Consider the following 17548-nt stretch of genomic DNA (forward strand, 5'->3'; position numbering starts at 1 on the left):
GAAAATATTGACTGTTTTGTTCTCAACGGTTTCCTGCGCCGGAGAATTCCGCAGGTCACCACTCCCGAGGGTGCGACCATTTCTCCCCACATCTCAGTCCTAAATGGCCTACCCCTTAATCCTGAATCTATAACCACCAGTTTCAGGACTCCCTGGTCACTAAGAACATGCTTTCTGCATCTGCCCTCTAGTTAGAATAATTCCGGTTCTATGGTAGAATTTCGGTAGAATAATTCCACCTCCCACCCCACTCTACAACCTCTCGTGAATATTATCATAGTGTTGGGGAAGGTGATGGCCTAGTGGCATTATCGCTCGGCTATTATTCCAGAGAGTCAGCTAAGGCTCTGGGGACCCGGCTACAAAAATCGCCATGGAAGAAGTTGGAATTTGAATTCAGTGAGAGAAGTATCTGGAATCCAGACTCTAATGATGACCATGAATCCATTGGTGATTGCCAGGCAAAACCAAGAAGGTAATTCACCATCAGCTGCTCAAGGGGCTAGACTATTAATCCACAGACCCAGGTAATGTTCTGGGGACCTGGGTTTGATTCCTATCATGGCAGATAGTAGAATTTGAATCCAATTAACAGTCTAATGAAGACCATAAATCTGATCTTGATTGTTGGAAGAGCCCATCTGGTTCACTAATGCCCTTTAGGGATGGACATCTGCTACCCTTACCCGGTCGGGACCTACATGTGACGCCAGACCCACAGCAATGTGGTTGACTATTTACTGCTCTCTGGGCAACTAGGGATGGGCAATTAAATGCTGGCCCAGCCCACTTACCAGGAACCAATAAGAAATATCTCACACACTGCATGCATTCAGGCAAACGGCTCTGTTTCCAAGTCAAAGTGGAGGAGTCCTCACTGAGGTTAAGAAAGTCACCCTTCAGTCAGGGGGGCCCAGTAGAGGAAGGCAAGGTCAGTGTACGCTACCAGTCCAGGAGCTTGGGCCCCAGTCCATCTCCTGCTTGAGGTACTCAGGGTCAGGATCCTCTCCTTGCAGCTGCTTGGGAGCTGAGTGTTGAACACTCCACGGTGCACCTTGGCTTTTTCTGCCCTGTTATGGGCTACTTCCTCCTGGAAGGACTGAGGTAGGTGTGGGTTGGCACAGCAGTTACAGGGTCGGTCTAGCTCACTTGGCGGGATCGCAATGGTGCCAACATTTTGAGGTCAGATCCCACACAAGCTGACATCACCATGAAGGACTCTCCTTCTCAACCTCTCCCCTTGTCTAAAACATGGTGACTCTCAGATTAAACCTCCAGCAGTCATCTCTCTCTAATGAGAGAGCAGCCCTTTGACCTGGTTAGACAATGGCGACTTTACCCTTATTGCAGATATGGGAAAGGTGGTGAGGCAAGCCAAGAATTTTTTTTATTCACTCATGGGATGTGGATATTGCTGGCTGATCTGCTTTTATTGCCCATCTCTAGTTTCCCCCTTGAGAAGGTGGGGGGGGGGGGGAGTGAGCTGCCTTCTTGAACCACTGCGGTTCACCTGCTGTAAGTTGACCCACAATGTCCTTACAGAGGGAATTCCAGGATTTTGACTCAGCGACAGTGAAGGAATGGCAATATATTTCCAAATTGTAATGGTGAGCAGTTTGGAGGGGAACATGAAGGTGGTGGTGTTCCCATGTATCTGCTGCCCTTGTCCTTCCAGATGGAAGTGGTCATCTGAGGATCTTTGGTGAGTTGCTGCAGTGCGTCTTGTAGATGGTGCACACTGCTGCTACTGAGCGTTGGTGATGGGGGGAGTGGGAGCTTGTGGATGTGGCGCCAATCCAGCAGGGGCTGCTTTGTCCTGGATGGTGTCAAGATTCTTGAGTGTTGTTGGGATTGTACTCATCCAGGCAAGTGGGGAGCATTCCCTCACCCTCCTGCCTAGTCCCTTGTCAATGGTGGACAGGCTTTGGGGAGTCAGGAGGTGAGTTACTCGCGGTGGGACTCTCTGACCTGCTCTTGGAGCCACTATCTCTATGTGGTGAGTCCAGTTGAGCTTCTAGTCAATGATAACCCCCAGGATGTTGATAGTGGGAATTCATTGATGGTAACACCATTGAATGTCAAGGGATGGTGGTTAAAATGCCTCTTATTGGAGATGTTCATAACCTGGCATTTATGTGGAGTGAATGTTACTTCATGTACATGTGCCAATGTTCCCACTGTTCCAGGCAGTGTGTCAATGTTTACAGTGTCTGTGTGTGTTTGTGTGTGTCAATATGGTGTGTATAATTCTGTGCATTTGTCAATATTCCGAGCATTCTGGGATTTGTGTAAGGGTGTTGGCACCTTGGCAAAGCAGTGTTTTGATGTGATGGAGCTGTTCATCACTGGGTATGAACAGCACAGGGAGGTGGAACTAAATAGAATGAGAGAGCAGACGTATATAAAAGAGCAGCAGACTGAATAGTTCATCAATAATGTAACTATAAGAGCAGAGCCTGATATATCCCTGATTCCCAACAAAAGCTGTATTTGGTATGATTTGATAATAAATGCTGTGAGTAAGAAATTAGATGCAGAATAACATGGTAAAGTTTGCTTTCTTCTTAACTATTCCGTCTCAAACCCTGACGAATAATGCGGCAGAAGGTCACACAATAACTTATCAATACTCACACATAACCCTGTAAGTATGTTACTACTCACAAGGCAGTCTCTGCCGGAGAGGTTTGAGATACACGAGGTGTGTTACTGTCCATAATCCTGAGACTCCCCCACATGGTTAAGATGTGAATCTACTGCACTGAAGTGAATTATATCAACTTTCATTGCCTTCATCCAGGGCCAACATATTGCCCAATACCTCCCCACACAAAGTTCAACATTGAGCCACGGTCTGAAAGAGTATTTGCTCTGCTTTGAGAATAATCTCTTCAGTCCATTGGCTGTCTTTGTGTTGAATTATGTAACCGCGGTGTCACCTGATGTTTATCCCGTGATGAGGAAGTATAAAGAGTAATAGTTTGAAGTTGATCTTCAGGAGTGTGACAACATCGGAGCTGTTCGATTGACGAGTGAGTGTGGGGGCGTATGGCAGCCCTGTATAAAGTTTCCATATTGTACCGCTTGTTAACTTCAGTCAGTGTGGGGTGATTGTCAGGATTACTGCCAACCTGAAATTGTTAAGCAGAGTTTTATTTGAAGGGCTTTTCCTGAGCTCAGGGAGGGACTGAGCTTTTTCCACAGCCAACAGTAACTTGCCTTTGATTGGGGAGAAACGTCCCAAAGTGTTTCGGAGAAGTGTTCACAAAATGTGACTCCTGTCCAGGTCAGGAAGGAGGTGAGCTAAAGTCAGGCCAAACAGCCAGGTGTGAGGAGCAGTGAGGGTTTTAAAGAGAGGGTTCCTGAACTTCGAGGCTGAGAGGGCTGAGGGGGGGGGGGGGGGGGGGGAGCGGAAGAATTGAGGAATGTGGGAAAAAGGAGATCGGAACTGGAGGAACGGAAAGGATTTGGGGAAGTGCGAAGCTGGGGGGAAGGATGCACAGACGGGGAAGAGGCAAGGTAATGGGGTGGGGAGCGGGGAACTTGTCCCATCAGTAAAACCTTCATCGTTCCCCTGAAAGTGGAGTCACAGGTGGACAGGTTGGTGAACAAGGTGTTTGGTACGCTTGCCTTTATTGGTCAGTGCACGGGAGTTCAGAGGTCATGTTGCAGCTGTACAGGACATTGGTTAGACCACTTTTGGAATACTGCATTCAGTTCACTCTCCCCGCTATAAAAAGGATGTAGTGAAACTTGAAAGGGTTCAGAAAAGACTGACAAAGATGTTGCCAAGGTTGGAGGGTTTGAGGTGTAGGGAGAGGCTGAATAGGCTGGGGCTGCTTTCCCTGGAGGGTCGGAGGCTGAGGAGTGACCACCTTGAGGTTTATAAAGTAATGAGGGGCATGGATAGGGTAAATAGCCAAGTTATTTTTCCCAGGGTTGGAGAGTTCATAACTAGACAGCATAGATTTAAGGTGAGAGAGGAAAGATTTAAAAGAGACTTAAGGGGCAACGTTTTCACGCAGAGGATGGTGCGTGTATGGAACGAGGTGCCAGAGGAAGTGGTGGAGGCTGGTACAATGACAACATTTAAAAGGAATCTGGATTTGTACAGGAATAGGAAGGGTTTAGAGGGATCTGGGCCAAATGCTGGTAGATGGGACTAGTTTAATTTCAGATATCTGGTCAGTATGACGAATTAGACCAAAGGGTCCGTTTCTGTGCTGTACAGTTCTGTGACTCTGTAATTTGCCTCTGAGAATGTCCTTGTCACGCTCCTCTGTGAGAAAGGTACCATACAAATGTCTTTGTTGTTGTTGTGCGATCGTCTAAGCTTTCCAGCAGCTGGCAAAAGGTAAGCGTTGGGCTGAGATGCTGGAGATTCCCCTGTGGGACCTGATCTCTAACAATCCAACCCAAGCCCCTGTCTGAGCCATTGGCTGGAATAGCAGCACTGCCCACTGAAGGTATGGGCACTGCCTCAAGCAGAATTCTTCCCTTCAGGACGATCGTGGATGAAGGCGCCAAATCAATTCCGATCCCTTGTTCAAATAATTCCCACATGGAGTCTTTCATATCGAGCCGCTTGAGCCATTTGATGTAGCCTTTGTTTTGGATCCTGGTTAGAAAGGGGACAGTGTTGATGGTCCCTCAGTGTTTTACTGATGGGGCAGCCCCAGTGCAATGTCTAAAGGCAGGCAGGGTCATGGAGTAAGTGTCACTACATGAGCCTGTGGTCACGTTGGCGATTGGGCCTCATGGTTTAAGTACTGATCATTGACTCATCCACCCAGTGGTGTAGAATATATTGCTGTGGTTTAACTCCTGTGGGGACTTGGCTTCCCCATTATTTTACCCCACACCCGCACTCCATCTTCTGCAGCTACTGACTCCTTCCAGCAGTGCCTCACGCATCCACGGTGTGGGGAGGTGCAACAGCCAGCTATTCGACTGCGGGTGCTTGCTCTTTCCAGCTGAGGTGGTGGGGGTGGGGGGGGGGGAAGGCCGATCAACTCTGCCTCATTCTCCCCAACTCTGTCCCGGGTTTTACCGAGGCCAGTTCTGGCTCCTGTCACGAGCGCGAGAACGCCCCAATCCAGGGCAGACGTGGCGCTGCGAACCCTGAGCTGGGTTTCTCAGTGCCTGAGCCTCTGTCTCCAGGGGCAAGGGGATGGTGTTGGAGCAGGGATTCACCAGGAGTCAATCTCCAAAAGATGTTTTAAAAAGTAAAGACACCCTGGTTTTGCGTTTCTCTGTGTCTCCGCAGGATTTGAAATTCCGACACCGAGAGGTGACAGTGGGAAGATGGCGGCCGCGCTGTTCATCTGCTCCTTGTTCTTCCTGGGCGCTTTAGGAAGTGCACCGAAACCTTGCAGTGAGTACACCTTACACCTCACCCTGTCAGAACCCAAGGGAATAGGACAGAACCCATTGGAATAATACGCTGGGCTTCACATAGAACATAGAACATTTCAGCACATTACAGGCCCTTTGGCACTTGATGTTGCGCCGACCTGTGAAACCAATCTGAAGTTCATCCAACCTAAACTATTTCATTTCCATCCATACGTTTACCCAGCGACCAATTAAATGCCCTTGAAGTTGTCGAGTCTCCTACTATTGCAGTCAGTGCATTCCATGTCCCTACTACTCTCTGAATAAAGAAACTACCTCTGACATCTGTCCTATATCAATCACCCCTCAATTTAAGGCTCTAATAAATATCAGAGCAGAGAATCGCAAAGTTAGGCCAGGACCCCAGTTGATGTTGTGAGGTCAAATACTAGGGTACTGAGGAGTTCCAGCTTTTCTCTCTCTCTCCCTCTCTCTTTCTCTCTCTCCCCCACCTCCCCATCTCTTAAAGCACCTCATCTGTCTCATACCACCCTGGCGGACTGGATCTTGCTCCATTCTATTGATTACAGCTCTCCTTATTGTGCAACTGGTTGCTAACAATGATAGAATCTCTACAGTGTGGAAGCAGGCTGTTTGGCCCATCGAGTCCATACTAACCCTCCGAATAGCATCCCACCCAGACCCACCCCTGTAACTCTGTATTCCCCATGACTAACACACTTGGCCTGCACACCCCTGGACACTATGGGGCAATTTAGCACGGCCAATCCACCCTAACCTGCACACCCCTGGGCACTATGGGGCAATTTAGCACGGCCAATCCACCCTAACCTGCACATCCCTGGACACTATGGGGCAATTTAGCACGGCCAATCCACCCTAACCAGCACATCCCTGGGCACTATGGGACAATTTAGCATGGCCAATCCACCCTAACCTGCATCCCTGGACACTATGGGACAATTTAGCACGGCCAACCCACCCTAACCTGCACATCCCTGGGCACTATGAGACAATTTAGCATGGCCAATCCACCCTAACCTGCACATCCCTGGACACTATGGGACAATTTAGCACGGCCAATCCACCCTAACGTACATATCGCTGGGCACTATGGGACAATTTAGCATGGCCAATCCACCCTAACCTGCACATCCCTGGACACTATGGGACAATTTAGCACGGCCAATCCACCCTAACCAGTACATCCCTGGGCACTATGGGACAATTTAGCACGGCCAATCCACCCTAACTTACATATCCCTGGGCACTATGGGACAATTTAGCATGGCCAATCCACCCTAACCTGCACATCCCTGGACACTATGGGACAATTTAGCACGGCCAATCCACCCTAACGTGCACATCCCTGGGCTCTATGGGACAATTTAGCACGGCTAATCCACCCTAACCTGCACATCCCTGGACACTATGGGGCAATTTAGCACGGCCAATTCACCCTAACCTGCACATCCCTGGACACTATAGGACAATTTAGCATGGCCAATCCACCCTAACCTGCACATCCCTGGACACTATGGGGCAATTTAGCACGGCCAATTCACCCTAACCTGCACATCCCTGGACACTATAGGACAATTTAGCAAGGCCAATCCACCCTAACGTGCACATCCCTGGGCACTATGGGGCAATTTAGCACGGCCAATCCACCCTAACCTGTACATCCCTGGACACTATAGGACAATTTAGCACGGCCAATTCACCCTAACGTGCACATCCCTGGGCACTATGGGGCAATTTAACACGGCCAATCCACCCTAACCTGCACATCCCTGGGCACTATGTGGCAATTTAGCACGGCCAATTCACCCTAACCTGCACATCCCTGGACACTATAGGACAATTCAATGCGGCCAATCCACTCTAACGTGCACATCCCTGGACACTATGGGGCAATTTAGCACGGCCAATCCACCCTAACCTGCACATCCCTGGGCACTATGCGGCAATTTAGCACGGCCAATCCACCCTAACTTACATATCCTTGGGCACTATGGGACAATTTATCACGGCCAATCCACCCTAACTTACATATCCCTGGGCACTATGGGTCAATTTAGCACGGCCAATCCACCCTAACCTGCACATCCCTGGACAATATGGGGCAATTTAGCATGGCCAATCCACCCTAACTTACATATCCCTGGGCACTATAGGACAATTTAGCACGGCCAATCCACCCTAACCTGCATATCCCTGGACACAATGGGGCAATTTAGCACTGCCAATCCACCCTAACCTGCACATCCCTGGGCACTATGGGACAATTTAGCACGGCCAATCCACCCTCACCTGCTCATCCCTGGACACTATGGGACAATTTAGCACGGTCAATCCACCCTAACCTGCACATCCCTGGGCACTATGGAACAATTTAGCATGGCCAATCCACCCTAACCTGCATCCCTGTGCAGTATGGGGCAATTTAGCACGACCAATCCACCCTAACCTGCACATCTTTGGACTGTAGGAGGAAACCAGAGCACCCGGAGCAAACCCTACACACACATGGGACGAGAACGTGCAAACTTCACACAGACTGCCGCCCAAGGGTGGGATTGAACCTGGGACCCTGGTACCGTGAGGCAGCAGTGCTAACCACTGAGCCACCATGTTGCCCCAAATGCTTTACTCACTCTCGTCAACCCTTGCAACCCAACCCCAGCACTTACCAACACATGAATAGCACATGATCCAGGTAACGATCTACAGCACTGCAACCAGGCTCAGTGATGCTCAAAGACAACTACCTAACTATTCCAATCCCACTTCCCAGCACTTGACCATTGCCTGGCATCACAAGCGCAAGTCAAAAAACGTTTAGGATTTTGCAGGACAGAAGGAGGCCATTTGACCCATCATGGCTGTACCTGCCCCTGGAATAAGCTGCCCAGCTCGTCCCACTGACCAGTCCTGTCTCTGCAGACCTCTAAGTTCATCCCATTCCAATATGTTTCCAGATGTCTTTTGAAACCTCCTGTGGAATCTGCCTCCACCACTCTCCCAGGCAGCGCCCCCCAAAATCCTAACAGCTCTCTGGGTAAAGACGTTTCTCCTCATCTCACTCTGCTTGAAATTGTGACCCTCTTACTTACCGTCTAGTGGAAACAGAATATCCTTCATTACCCTGTTTATAATTTTGAACATGTTGATAAACACGTCTTAAGTTTCTCTGCTCCAAGGAAAATAAGCCCAATCTCTCTCATCTTTCCTTATATCCACAATCCCTTCTTCCAGGTAGTAAATCTCCTTTGAACTCTCTCAGGGGCTTTAACATCCTTTCTTAAATAAGGTGCCCAGAACTGAACACAACACTCCAAATGTGGCTTGACCAATGATTTGTAGAGGTGTAGCATCACTTCCTTACTTTTACACTCTATGTCTCAATTTATAAACCCAAGGATACTATAAGCCTTTCAACAACTGCCCATAGTGTCCAAAGTTGTGCAGGTTAGATGGATTAGCTGTTGGAAATGCAGGTTTACAGGGATAGGATAGGGTGGTGGGTCTGAGGGAGATACACTTTGGAGGGTGGGGTGTGAACTCGATGGGCTGAATGGCCTGTTTCCGCACTGTAGGAATTTCTATTCTATTCTTTTCGATCTGTTTCAACTTGCCTGTCCATCTTCAGAGAATCATGCACATGAACTCCAAGGTCCCTCACATCCTGTACTCCCCTCCAAGGTGTACCATTGAGGCCTGTGTTGTCTGTCTATGTTTTGTCTACCAAACTGCTTTACCTCACATTTCTCTGCATTGAAATTCATCTAGAGCCATAGAGATGTACAGCATGGAAACAGACCCTTCGGTCCAACCCGTCCATGCCGACCAGATATCCCAACCCAATCTAGTCCCACCTGCCAGCACCCGGCCCATATCCCTCCAAACCCTTCCTATTCATATACCCATCCAAATGCCTCTTAAATGTTGCAATTGTACCAGCCTCCACCACTTCCTCTGGCAGCTCATTCCATACACGAACACCCTCTGTGTGAAAAACTTGCCCTGTAGGTCTCTTTTATATCTTTCCCCTCTCACGCTAAACCTATACCCTCTAGTTCTGGACTCCCTGGGAAAAGATTTTGTCTATTTACCCTATCCATGCCCTTCATAGTTTTGTAAACGTCCAGGGAAAACAGCCCCAGCCTGTTCAGCCTCTCCCTGTAGCTCAAATCCTCCAACCCTGGAAACATCCTTGTAAATCGTTTCTGAACCCTTTCAAGTTTCACAACATCTTTCCGATAGGAAGGAGACTAGAATAGCACGCAATATTCCAACAGTGGGCCTAACCAAGGTCCTGTACAGCTGCAACACGACCTTCCAACTCCTGTACTCAATACTCTGACCGATAAAGGAAAGCATACCAAAGGCCTTCTGCACTCTCCTATCTACCTCAGACTCCACTTTGTATCTTCTCATTTGTCCACCTTGTCAATGTCCCTCTGAAGTTGCGCAACATCATCCTCACAATTCCGTTTCCTCCCTAGCTTCGTATCATCTGCAATTTAGAGATTTATCCCTCAACACTCATTTTCAAATCATTTCTGCAAATCAGAAAGGCCAGGATCCCAACACCAGTCACTGGGGGACATCATTTCAAAATTGTCTCCAGTCTGAGAAATGCCCATCCACCCTTATCCTCCGTTTCCTGTGTTTAAGCTAACTTCTAATCCATGTTGCCAAGGACCCATCAATTTCTGCCATGGGGCAACGTAACAAGTGCTTCCTGAAAGCCCAAATACACACCATCCACAGCACTACCCGCATCCACTACCTGCGTCACCTTCTTAACTGTGGTGAGGGTTTCAGTCTCTCCCAACTTCATAGGCAGTGATTCCCATATTCCCACCACCCTCTGGTTCCTCCTCATACTCCTCCCTAAATTTCCTGTCCCTTTCCCTTAAATCTGAAGCCACAAAGGGACTTGGGAGTCCTAGTTCAGGATTCTTTTAAAGTTAACATGGAAGTTCAGGGAGGCAAATGCAATGTTAGCATTCATTTCGAGTGGGCGAGAATAAAAGAGCAGGGAGGTACTGCTACGGCTCTGGTCAGTCTGCATTTGGAATGTTGTGAGCAGTTTTGGGCCCTGTATCTAAGGAAGGATGCCAAACTAAGGGACCTCGGGGTACAGGTGCATAGTTCCTTGAAAATGGCGTCACAGGTAGACAGGAAAGTGACGTTTGCCTTTATTGGTCAGTGCATGGAATATAGGAGCTGGGAGGTCATGTTGTGGCTGTACAGGACATTGGTTAGGCCACTTTTGGAATACTGCGTTCAATTCTGGTCTCCCAGCTATCGGAGGCACGTCGTGAAACTTGAAAGGGTTCAGAAAAGATTCACAAGGATGCTGCCGGGGTTGGAGGGTTTGAGCTACAGAGAGAAGCCGAGGCTTTTTTTCCATGGGACCATCGGAGGCTGAGGGGTGACCTTCTAGAAGTTTATATGATCATGTGGGGCATGGATGAAGTGAATAGTCAAGGTCTTTTTCCCAGGGTAGGGCAGTCCAAAGCCAGAGGGCACAGGTTTAAAAAGGGGAAAGATTTAAAAAGGACCTAAGGGGCAGACCTTTCACACAGAGGGTGGTGCGTGAATGGAATGAGCTGCCAGAGGAAGTGGTGGAGGCTGGTACAATGACAACATTTAAAAGGCATCTGGATGGGTATATGAATAGGAAGGGTTCAGAAGGATATGGGACTCAATTAATTGAGCATATCTGGTCGGCACAGGACGGGTTGGACCAAATGGTCTGTATCTGTGCTATACATCTCTCTGACTCTGTGACTCTGATGTGCTGGCATGGGAGTGGATCCAAAGAAGGCTTTGTCAAATGAGGAGCAGTCGAGGACTCTGGGTCTGTACTCGATGGAGTTTAGAGGGATGAGAGGGGGATCTGATTGAAACTTAGAGAATACTTGGACAGAATGGACATGGAGAAGATCTTTCCACCGGTAGGAGGGACTAAGACCCAAGGGCATAGCCTCAGGGGGAAGGGATGACCCTTTAGAACTGAGATGAGGAGGAATTTCTCCAGCCAGGGGGTGGTGAATCTGTGGATCTCATTGTCACAGAGGGCTGTGGAAGCCAAGTCATTGAGTATATTTAAGCCAGAGATAGATAGTTTCTTGATGAGTAACGGGCTTAAGGTTTATGAGGAAAGGACAGGAACATGGAATTGAGAAACATATCAGCCATTATCACATAGGCAGACCTGGTGGGTCAAATGGCACAATTCTGCTCCTATGTCTTCTGATCTTATTGCTTGGAATCCATGCCCCCTTGACATTGATCGCTGCATCAAGGTGGAAAAGTTTCTTCCTGTCTACTCGATCTAAGGCCCTCATCATGTTATACCTCTCAATCCTGTCCCCTTCAGTCCCTGCTCTAAGGAAAGCAACCCCAGTCTGTCCAATCTCTCTCCATCGCTGAAACTCTCCAGCCCCAGGTAACATCCTGGGAAATATCCCTGTGCAGTGCTTTCCCATCCCACCGACTGCGTGGATTCCCAGACCTGTGCACAGTCCCCTAGTTGTGACCTAATCAGCATTTTACACAGTTCCAGCATCACCTCCTTGCTCTTAAACTCTATGTCTCAGCTAATAAGGGCAAACATTCCATGTGCCTACTTAACCACCTTATCCTCAGATGGACGAGGGTGATGAGTGTCCAATTTCTGATTGGTTTCCTGAGGGCGATGATGAGTGCCAGCACCCAATTTCTGATTGGTTTCCGAGGACGATGATGAGCGTGAGTGCTCAATTTCTGATTGGTTTCCTGAGGGCGATGATGAGCGCGAGCACGCAATTTCTGATTGGTTTCCGAGGGCGATGATGAGCGTGAGTGCTCAATTTCTGATTGGTTTCCGAGGACGATGATGAGCGTGAGTGCTCAATTTCTGATTGGTTTCCTGAGGGCGATGATGAGCGCGAGCACGCAATTTCTGATTGGTTTCCGAGGGCGATGATGAGCGTGAGTGCTCAATTTCTGATTGGTTTCCGAGGGCGATGATGAGCGTGAGTGCTCAATTTCTGATTGGTTTCCTGAGGGCGATGATGAGCGTGAGTGCTCAATTTCTGATTGGTTTCCTGAGGGCGATGATGAGTGCCAGCACCCAATTTCTGATTGGTTTCCAAGGGCAATGATGAGTGTGAGTGCCTACTTTCTGATTGGTTTCCGAGGGTGATGATGAGTGCTAGTATGCAATTTCTGATTGGTTTCCAAGGGCAATGATGAGTGTGAGTGCCCACTTTCTGATTGGTTTCCGAGGGCGATGATTAGTGCCAGCACGCAATTTTTGATTGGTTTCCGAGAGCGATGTTGAGTGCCAGCACCCAATTTCTGATTGGTTTCCAAGGGCAATGATGAGTGTGAGTGCCCAATTTCTGATTGGTTTCCGAGGGCGATGATGAGTGCCAGCACCCAATTTCTGATTGGTTTCCTGAGGGCGATGATGAGCGTGAGTTCCCAATTTCAAATTGGTTTCCTGAGGGCGATGATGAGCGTGAGTGCCCAATTTCTGATTGGTTTCCTGAGGGCGATGATGAGCGTGAGTGCCCAATTTCTGATTGGTTTCCTGAGGGCAATAGCTGCCTTACTTCCTTCTGTCTCTTGACTAGTTCTCTAAGATCATGGGGGATCATACTTCATGCAGCAGCTTTTCCCTGTTAGTTTGCTGAATTTACAGCTCTCTGCTGACATCACAAGAGACAGTAAGTCTGCTTAATTCTAAATTACCTGATGAAGGAGCAGCCTCCAAAAGCTAGTGCTTCCAAATAAACCTGTTGGACTATAACCTGGTGTTGTGTGATTTTTAATTTTGTCCACCCTAGTCCAAAACCGGCTCCTCCACATCATAATTCTAAATGGTACATTTAAATGTCTCGAGCATTCAAGAACCTATAAATACCTTTTTCAGGAAAAGGAAACAACTTTCATCGTTTCACATCAAGGAACCTTGATGTCTAAACCAAGCCATTAAAGCTGGTAACATAAAGCAAAGAAATGCAGATGCTGGAAATCTGAAACAAAAGCAGAAAATGATGGAGAAACTCAGCAGGTCTGTGGAGAGAGAAGCAGAGTAAATATTTCAACCCCAGTGACCCTTCGGAAGGACTTGAAACGTTGACTGGTTTTCCCTCTCTGCAGGTGTTGCCAGAGTTTCCCCAAAATTGTAGGGGTTTGCTCCAAATTAGTAAGTATCTTTCCAGCATGGGGTTTGTTAGCTTGGGGCTATAACCCTCGCTCAGGAATGCAGCCCAATGATGTGGCCATCAGTGTCTTACCTCGAATACAACAAACCTGTGGGGAGTCACGGTAGCTCAGTGGTTAGCACCGCTGCCTCACGGCGCCAGGGAGCCGGGTTCGATCCCACCCTCAGGCGACTGTCTGTGCGGAGTTTGCACGTTCTCCCTGTGTCTGGTTTCCTCTGGGTGCTCTGGTTTCCTCCCACAGTCCAAAGTTGTGTAGGTTAGGGTGGAATGACCGTGCTAAATTGTCCCATAGTGTTCGGGGATGTGCAGGTTAGGGTGGATTGGCCGTGCTAAATTGTCCCATAGTGTCCAGGGTTGTGCAGGTTAGGGTGGATTGGCCATGCTAAATTGTCCCATAGTGTCCAGGGTTGTGCAGGTTAGGGTGGATTGGCCGTGCTAAATTGTCCCATAGTGTCCCAGGGATGTGCAGGTTAGGGTGGATTGGCCGTGCTAAATTGTCCCATAGTGTCCAGGGTTGTGCAGGTTAGGGTGGATTGGCCATGCTAAATTGTCCCATAGTGTCCAGGGTTGTGCAGGTTAGGGTGGATTGGCCGTGCTAAATTGTCCCATAGTGTCCCAGGGATGTGCAGGTTAGGGTGGATTGGCCGTGCTAAATTGTCCCATAGTGTCCAGGGTTGTGCAGGTTAGGATGGATTGGCCGTGCTAAATTGCCTGTAGTGTTAGGTGCAATGTAAAGAAATAAGGGAATGGGTCAGGGCAGGTTACTGTCTGGTAGGTCGGTGTGGACTTGTTGGGCCGAAGGGCCTGTTTCCACACTGCAGGGATTCTAAGTTCTAAACTGCACATAACATTCATACACTGACTGTTCGATCAGCATAAAACTGCAAACAGTACAAAGAGGAGAGTCATTGTTTTCCCTGAAAAAGTGAAAAATACAGGGGTGAGCCGACGGAAAGATTATCGATATTACAATGGGCTCCAAAAGGCCGGGTACAAAGGGAACGTCCTCCCTCAGGGATGGCCCTAGCATTAGGGAAGCGTGTGGATTGAATTAGTTTTCTGTCACATGGGTACAGTGAAAAGTTCACAAGTTGCCACATGGTGGCGCCATCTTAGGTACAATGGTACCCAGGTACAGATCTTTCAGTACGAGTTCTTAGGAAAAGGAAACATCTAGAAAACATTGAAATAAAAATTACAGTATTGCAGATTGTTGGAATAAATTACAAAGTAGAGGAATTATGTACCTGAATGCCTTGGTCCCCGCTGTTTTACAACACTACTGAAGGCCCTACCATTGTGTAAAGGTCAAGAGAAGAGTGGTGCTGGAAATCTTGACTCTAATCTCCAGCATCTGCAGTACCCACTTCTGCCTCTTTTATTGTGTAAGTCCCGTCCCCTGTTAGTTGCACCAAAATGCAATACCTGACACTTATCCAAATTGAACACTGCCTCTGACTCTGCATTTTGTCTCTGACAGCTTCACCAGAGCTCCTGGAAGGTCAGAAGACCGTTGTAAGTATCAACATCGCACGCCCTGATATCTTTATCTCCCAGAGGTTCACTGCTTGGCGAGAAAAGGGGAGTTTCTTGACTCAGCAGCAATAAAGGCACCTAAGTGGTCAAATATAGACTTCAGCTTGCCACTGGCTTCTCGGCCGGTGGGAAAAGTAGCCAGCGCCAAAGCAGAAATTCCTGGAGGTACTCAGCTTCTGTGGGAAGAGAGACAGAGTTAATGTTTCGGGAACAACGACCCGTCTTCAGAATTTCAGTTTGTTGAAAATCTGTGGATAACAAGCCACCCAGCAATTAGGGGTCGCCCAATGTTATTAAACTGGACAGGGTTCAGCAATGATTTGCCAGGAATGGAAGGGTTGAGGTATGAAAGTAGACTGGAAAGACTGGGACGCTTTTCACTGGAGCATAGGAGGTTGAGGGGTGACCTTATAAAATCATGAGGGGCATAGATAAGGTGACTGATAACTGTCGTTTCCCAAGGGTAGGGGATTTCAAGACTAGGGGACATATTTTTAAGGTGAGAGGAGAAAGATTTTAAAAAGGACATGAGGGGCAACTTTTTTACACAGAGAGTGGTTCGTGTGTGGAATGAACTTCCAGAGGAAGTGGTGGATGCAGGGACAATTACAACATTTAAAAGACACTTAGATGGGTACATGAACAGGAACGGGTTTGGAGGGATATGGGCCAGGAGCAGGCAGGTGGGACAGGTTGGGTTTGGGGTTACGGTCGGCACGGACTGGTTGGCCTGAAGGGTCTGTTTCCTATGACTCTTATGTGCAGGTTAGAGTCGAAGAGTGTGGTGCTGGAAAAGCACAGCAGGTCAGGCAGCATCCGAGTAGCAGGAGAATTGATGTTTCTGGCATAAGAAAGACTCCAGCATCTGCAGTCCTCACTTTCTCCTATGTGCAGGTTAAGGTGGATTGGCCACGGGAAATGGAGGGTTACAGTGGTGGGGTAGAGGGATGGGTCTGGGTGAGGTGCTCTTTGGAGGGTTGGGGCGGACTGGATGGGCCAAATGGTCTGCTTCCACACTGTCGGGATTCTATGATTCTATGATTTAGGTTAGTAAGACGGACTAAGTGTTGTGTTGCAGCGACTAATGACTACAATTTATTAGAACAACATAAGCTCGGAGCAGGAGTAGGCCGTTTGGCCCGTCGAGCCTCCTCCGCCATTCGATAAGATCATGGCTGATCTTTTCAAGAACCCATTTCCACTTACCTGCCCACTCACATATTAGCACGGCCAATCCACCCTAACCTGCACATCCCTGGGCACTATGGGACAAGTTAGCACGGCCAATCCACCCTAACCTGCACATCCCTGGACACTATGGGACAATTTAGCATGGCCAATCCACCCTAACCTGCACATCCCTGGGCACTATGGGACAATTTAGCATGGCCAATCCACCCTAAACTGCACATCCCTGGGCACTATGGGACAATTTAGCACGGCCAATCCACCCTAACCTGCACATCCCTGAACACTATGGGACAATTTAGCACGGCCAATCCACCCTAACCTGCACATCCCTGGGACACCATGGGACAATTTAGCACGGCCAATCCACCCTAACCTGCACATCCCTGAGCACTATGGGGCAATTTAGCACGGCCAATCCACCCTAACCTGCACATCCCTGGGACACCATGGGACAATTTAGCACGGCCAATCCACCCTAACCTGCACATCCCTGGGCACTATGGGACAATTTAGCACGGCCAATCCACCCTAACCTGCACATCCCTGGGCACTATGGGACAAGTTAGCACGGCCAATCCACCCTAACCTGCACATCCCTGGACACTATGGGACAATTTAGCACGGCCAACCCACCCTAACCTGCACATCCCTCGACACTATGGGACAATTTAGCATGGCCAATCCACCCTAACCTGCACATCCCTCGACACTATGGGACAATTTAGCATGGCCAATCCACCCTAACCTGCACATCCCTGGGCACTATGGGACAAGTTAGCATGGCCAATCCACCCTAACCTGCACATCCCTCGACACTATGGGACAATTTAGCATGGCCAATCCACCCTAACCTGCACATCCCTGGGCACTATGGGACAAGTTAGCACGGCCAATCCACCCTAACCTGCACATCCCTGGGCACTATGGGACAATTTAGCATGGCCAATCCACCCTAACCTGTACATCCCTGTGCACTATGGGACAATTTAGCATGGCCAATCCACCCTAACCTGCACATCCCTCGACACTATGGGACAATTTAGCATGGCCAATCCACCCTAACCTGCACATCCCTCGACACTATGGGACAATTTAGCATGGCCAATCCACCCTAACCTGCACATCCCTGGGCACTATGGGACAAGTTAGCACGGCCAATCCACCCTAACCTGCACATCCCTGGGCACTATGGGACAATTTAGCATGGCCAATCCACCCTAACCTGTACATCCCTGTGC

At 48.6% G+C, this 17548-nt stretch overlaps 1 protein-coding gene across 2 annotated transcripts in view; it reads left to right on the forward strand.

Annotated features, from left to right (window-relative positions):
- The first annotated feature begins 2984 nt into the window (after window positions 1-2984).
- Window positions 2985-17548, forward strand: part of LOC122541414 (ependymin-like) — a 32009-nt gene continuing 17445 nt past the window's right edge. Inside the window, exons 1-3 of one of the 2 annotated variants that reach the window (XM_087983815.1) lie at window positions 2985-3032; window positions 5267-5374; window positions 15064-15098. In XM_087983815.1, coding sequence (XP_087839941.1) covers window positions 5305-5374; window positions 15064-15098 — 105 coding nt within the window. In that variant the 5' untranslated portion in view covers window positions 2985-3032; window positions 5267-5304. Of the gene's footprint in view, window positions 3033-3582; window positions 3601-5266; window positions 5375-15063; window positions 15099-17548 lie in introns of those variants that run through there. The other variant, XM_087983816.1, reaches the window with a different exon arrangement.

This window comes from Chiloscyllium plagiosum, unplaced genomic scaffold (assembly GCF_037043375.1).
Source record: "Chiloscyllium plagiosum isolate Xiang-an unplaced genomic scaffold, Cpla_swu_hap1 HiC_scaffold_46, whole genome shotgun sequence".
NCBI classification, from domain to species: domain Eukaryota; kingdom Metazoa; phylum Chordata; class Chondrichthyes; order Orectolobiformes; family Hemiscylliidae; genus Chiloscyllium; species Chiloscyllium plagiosum.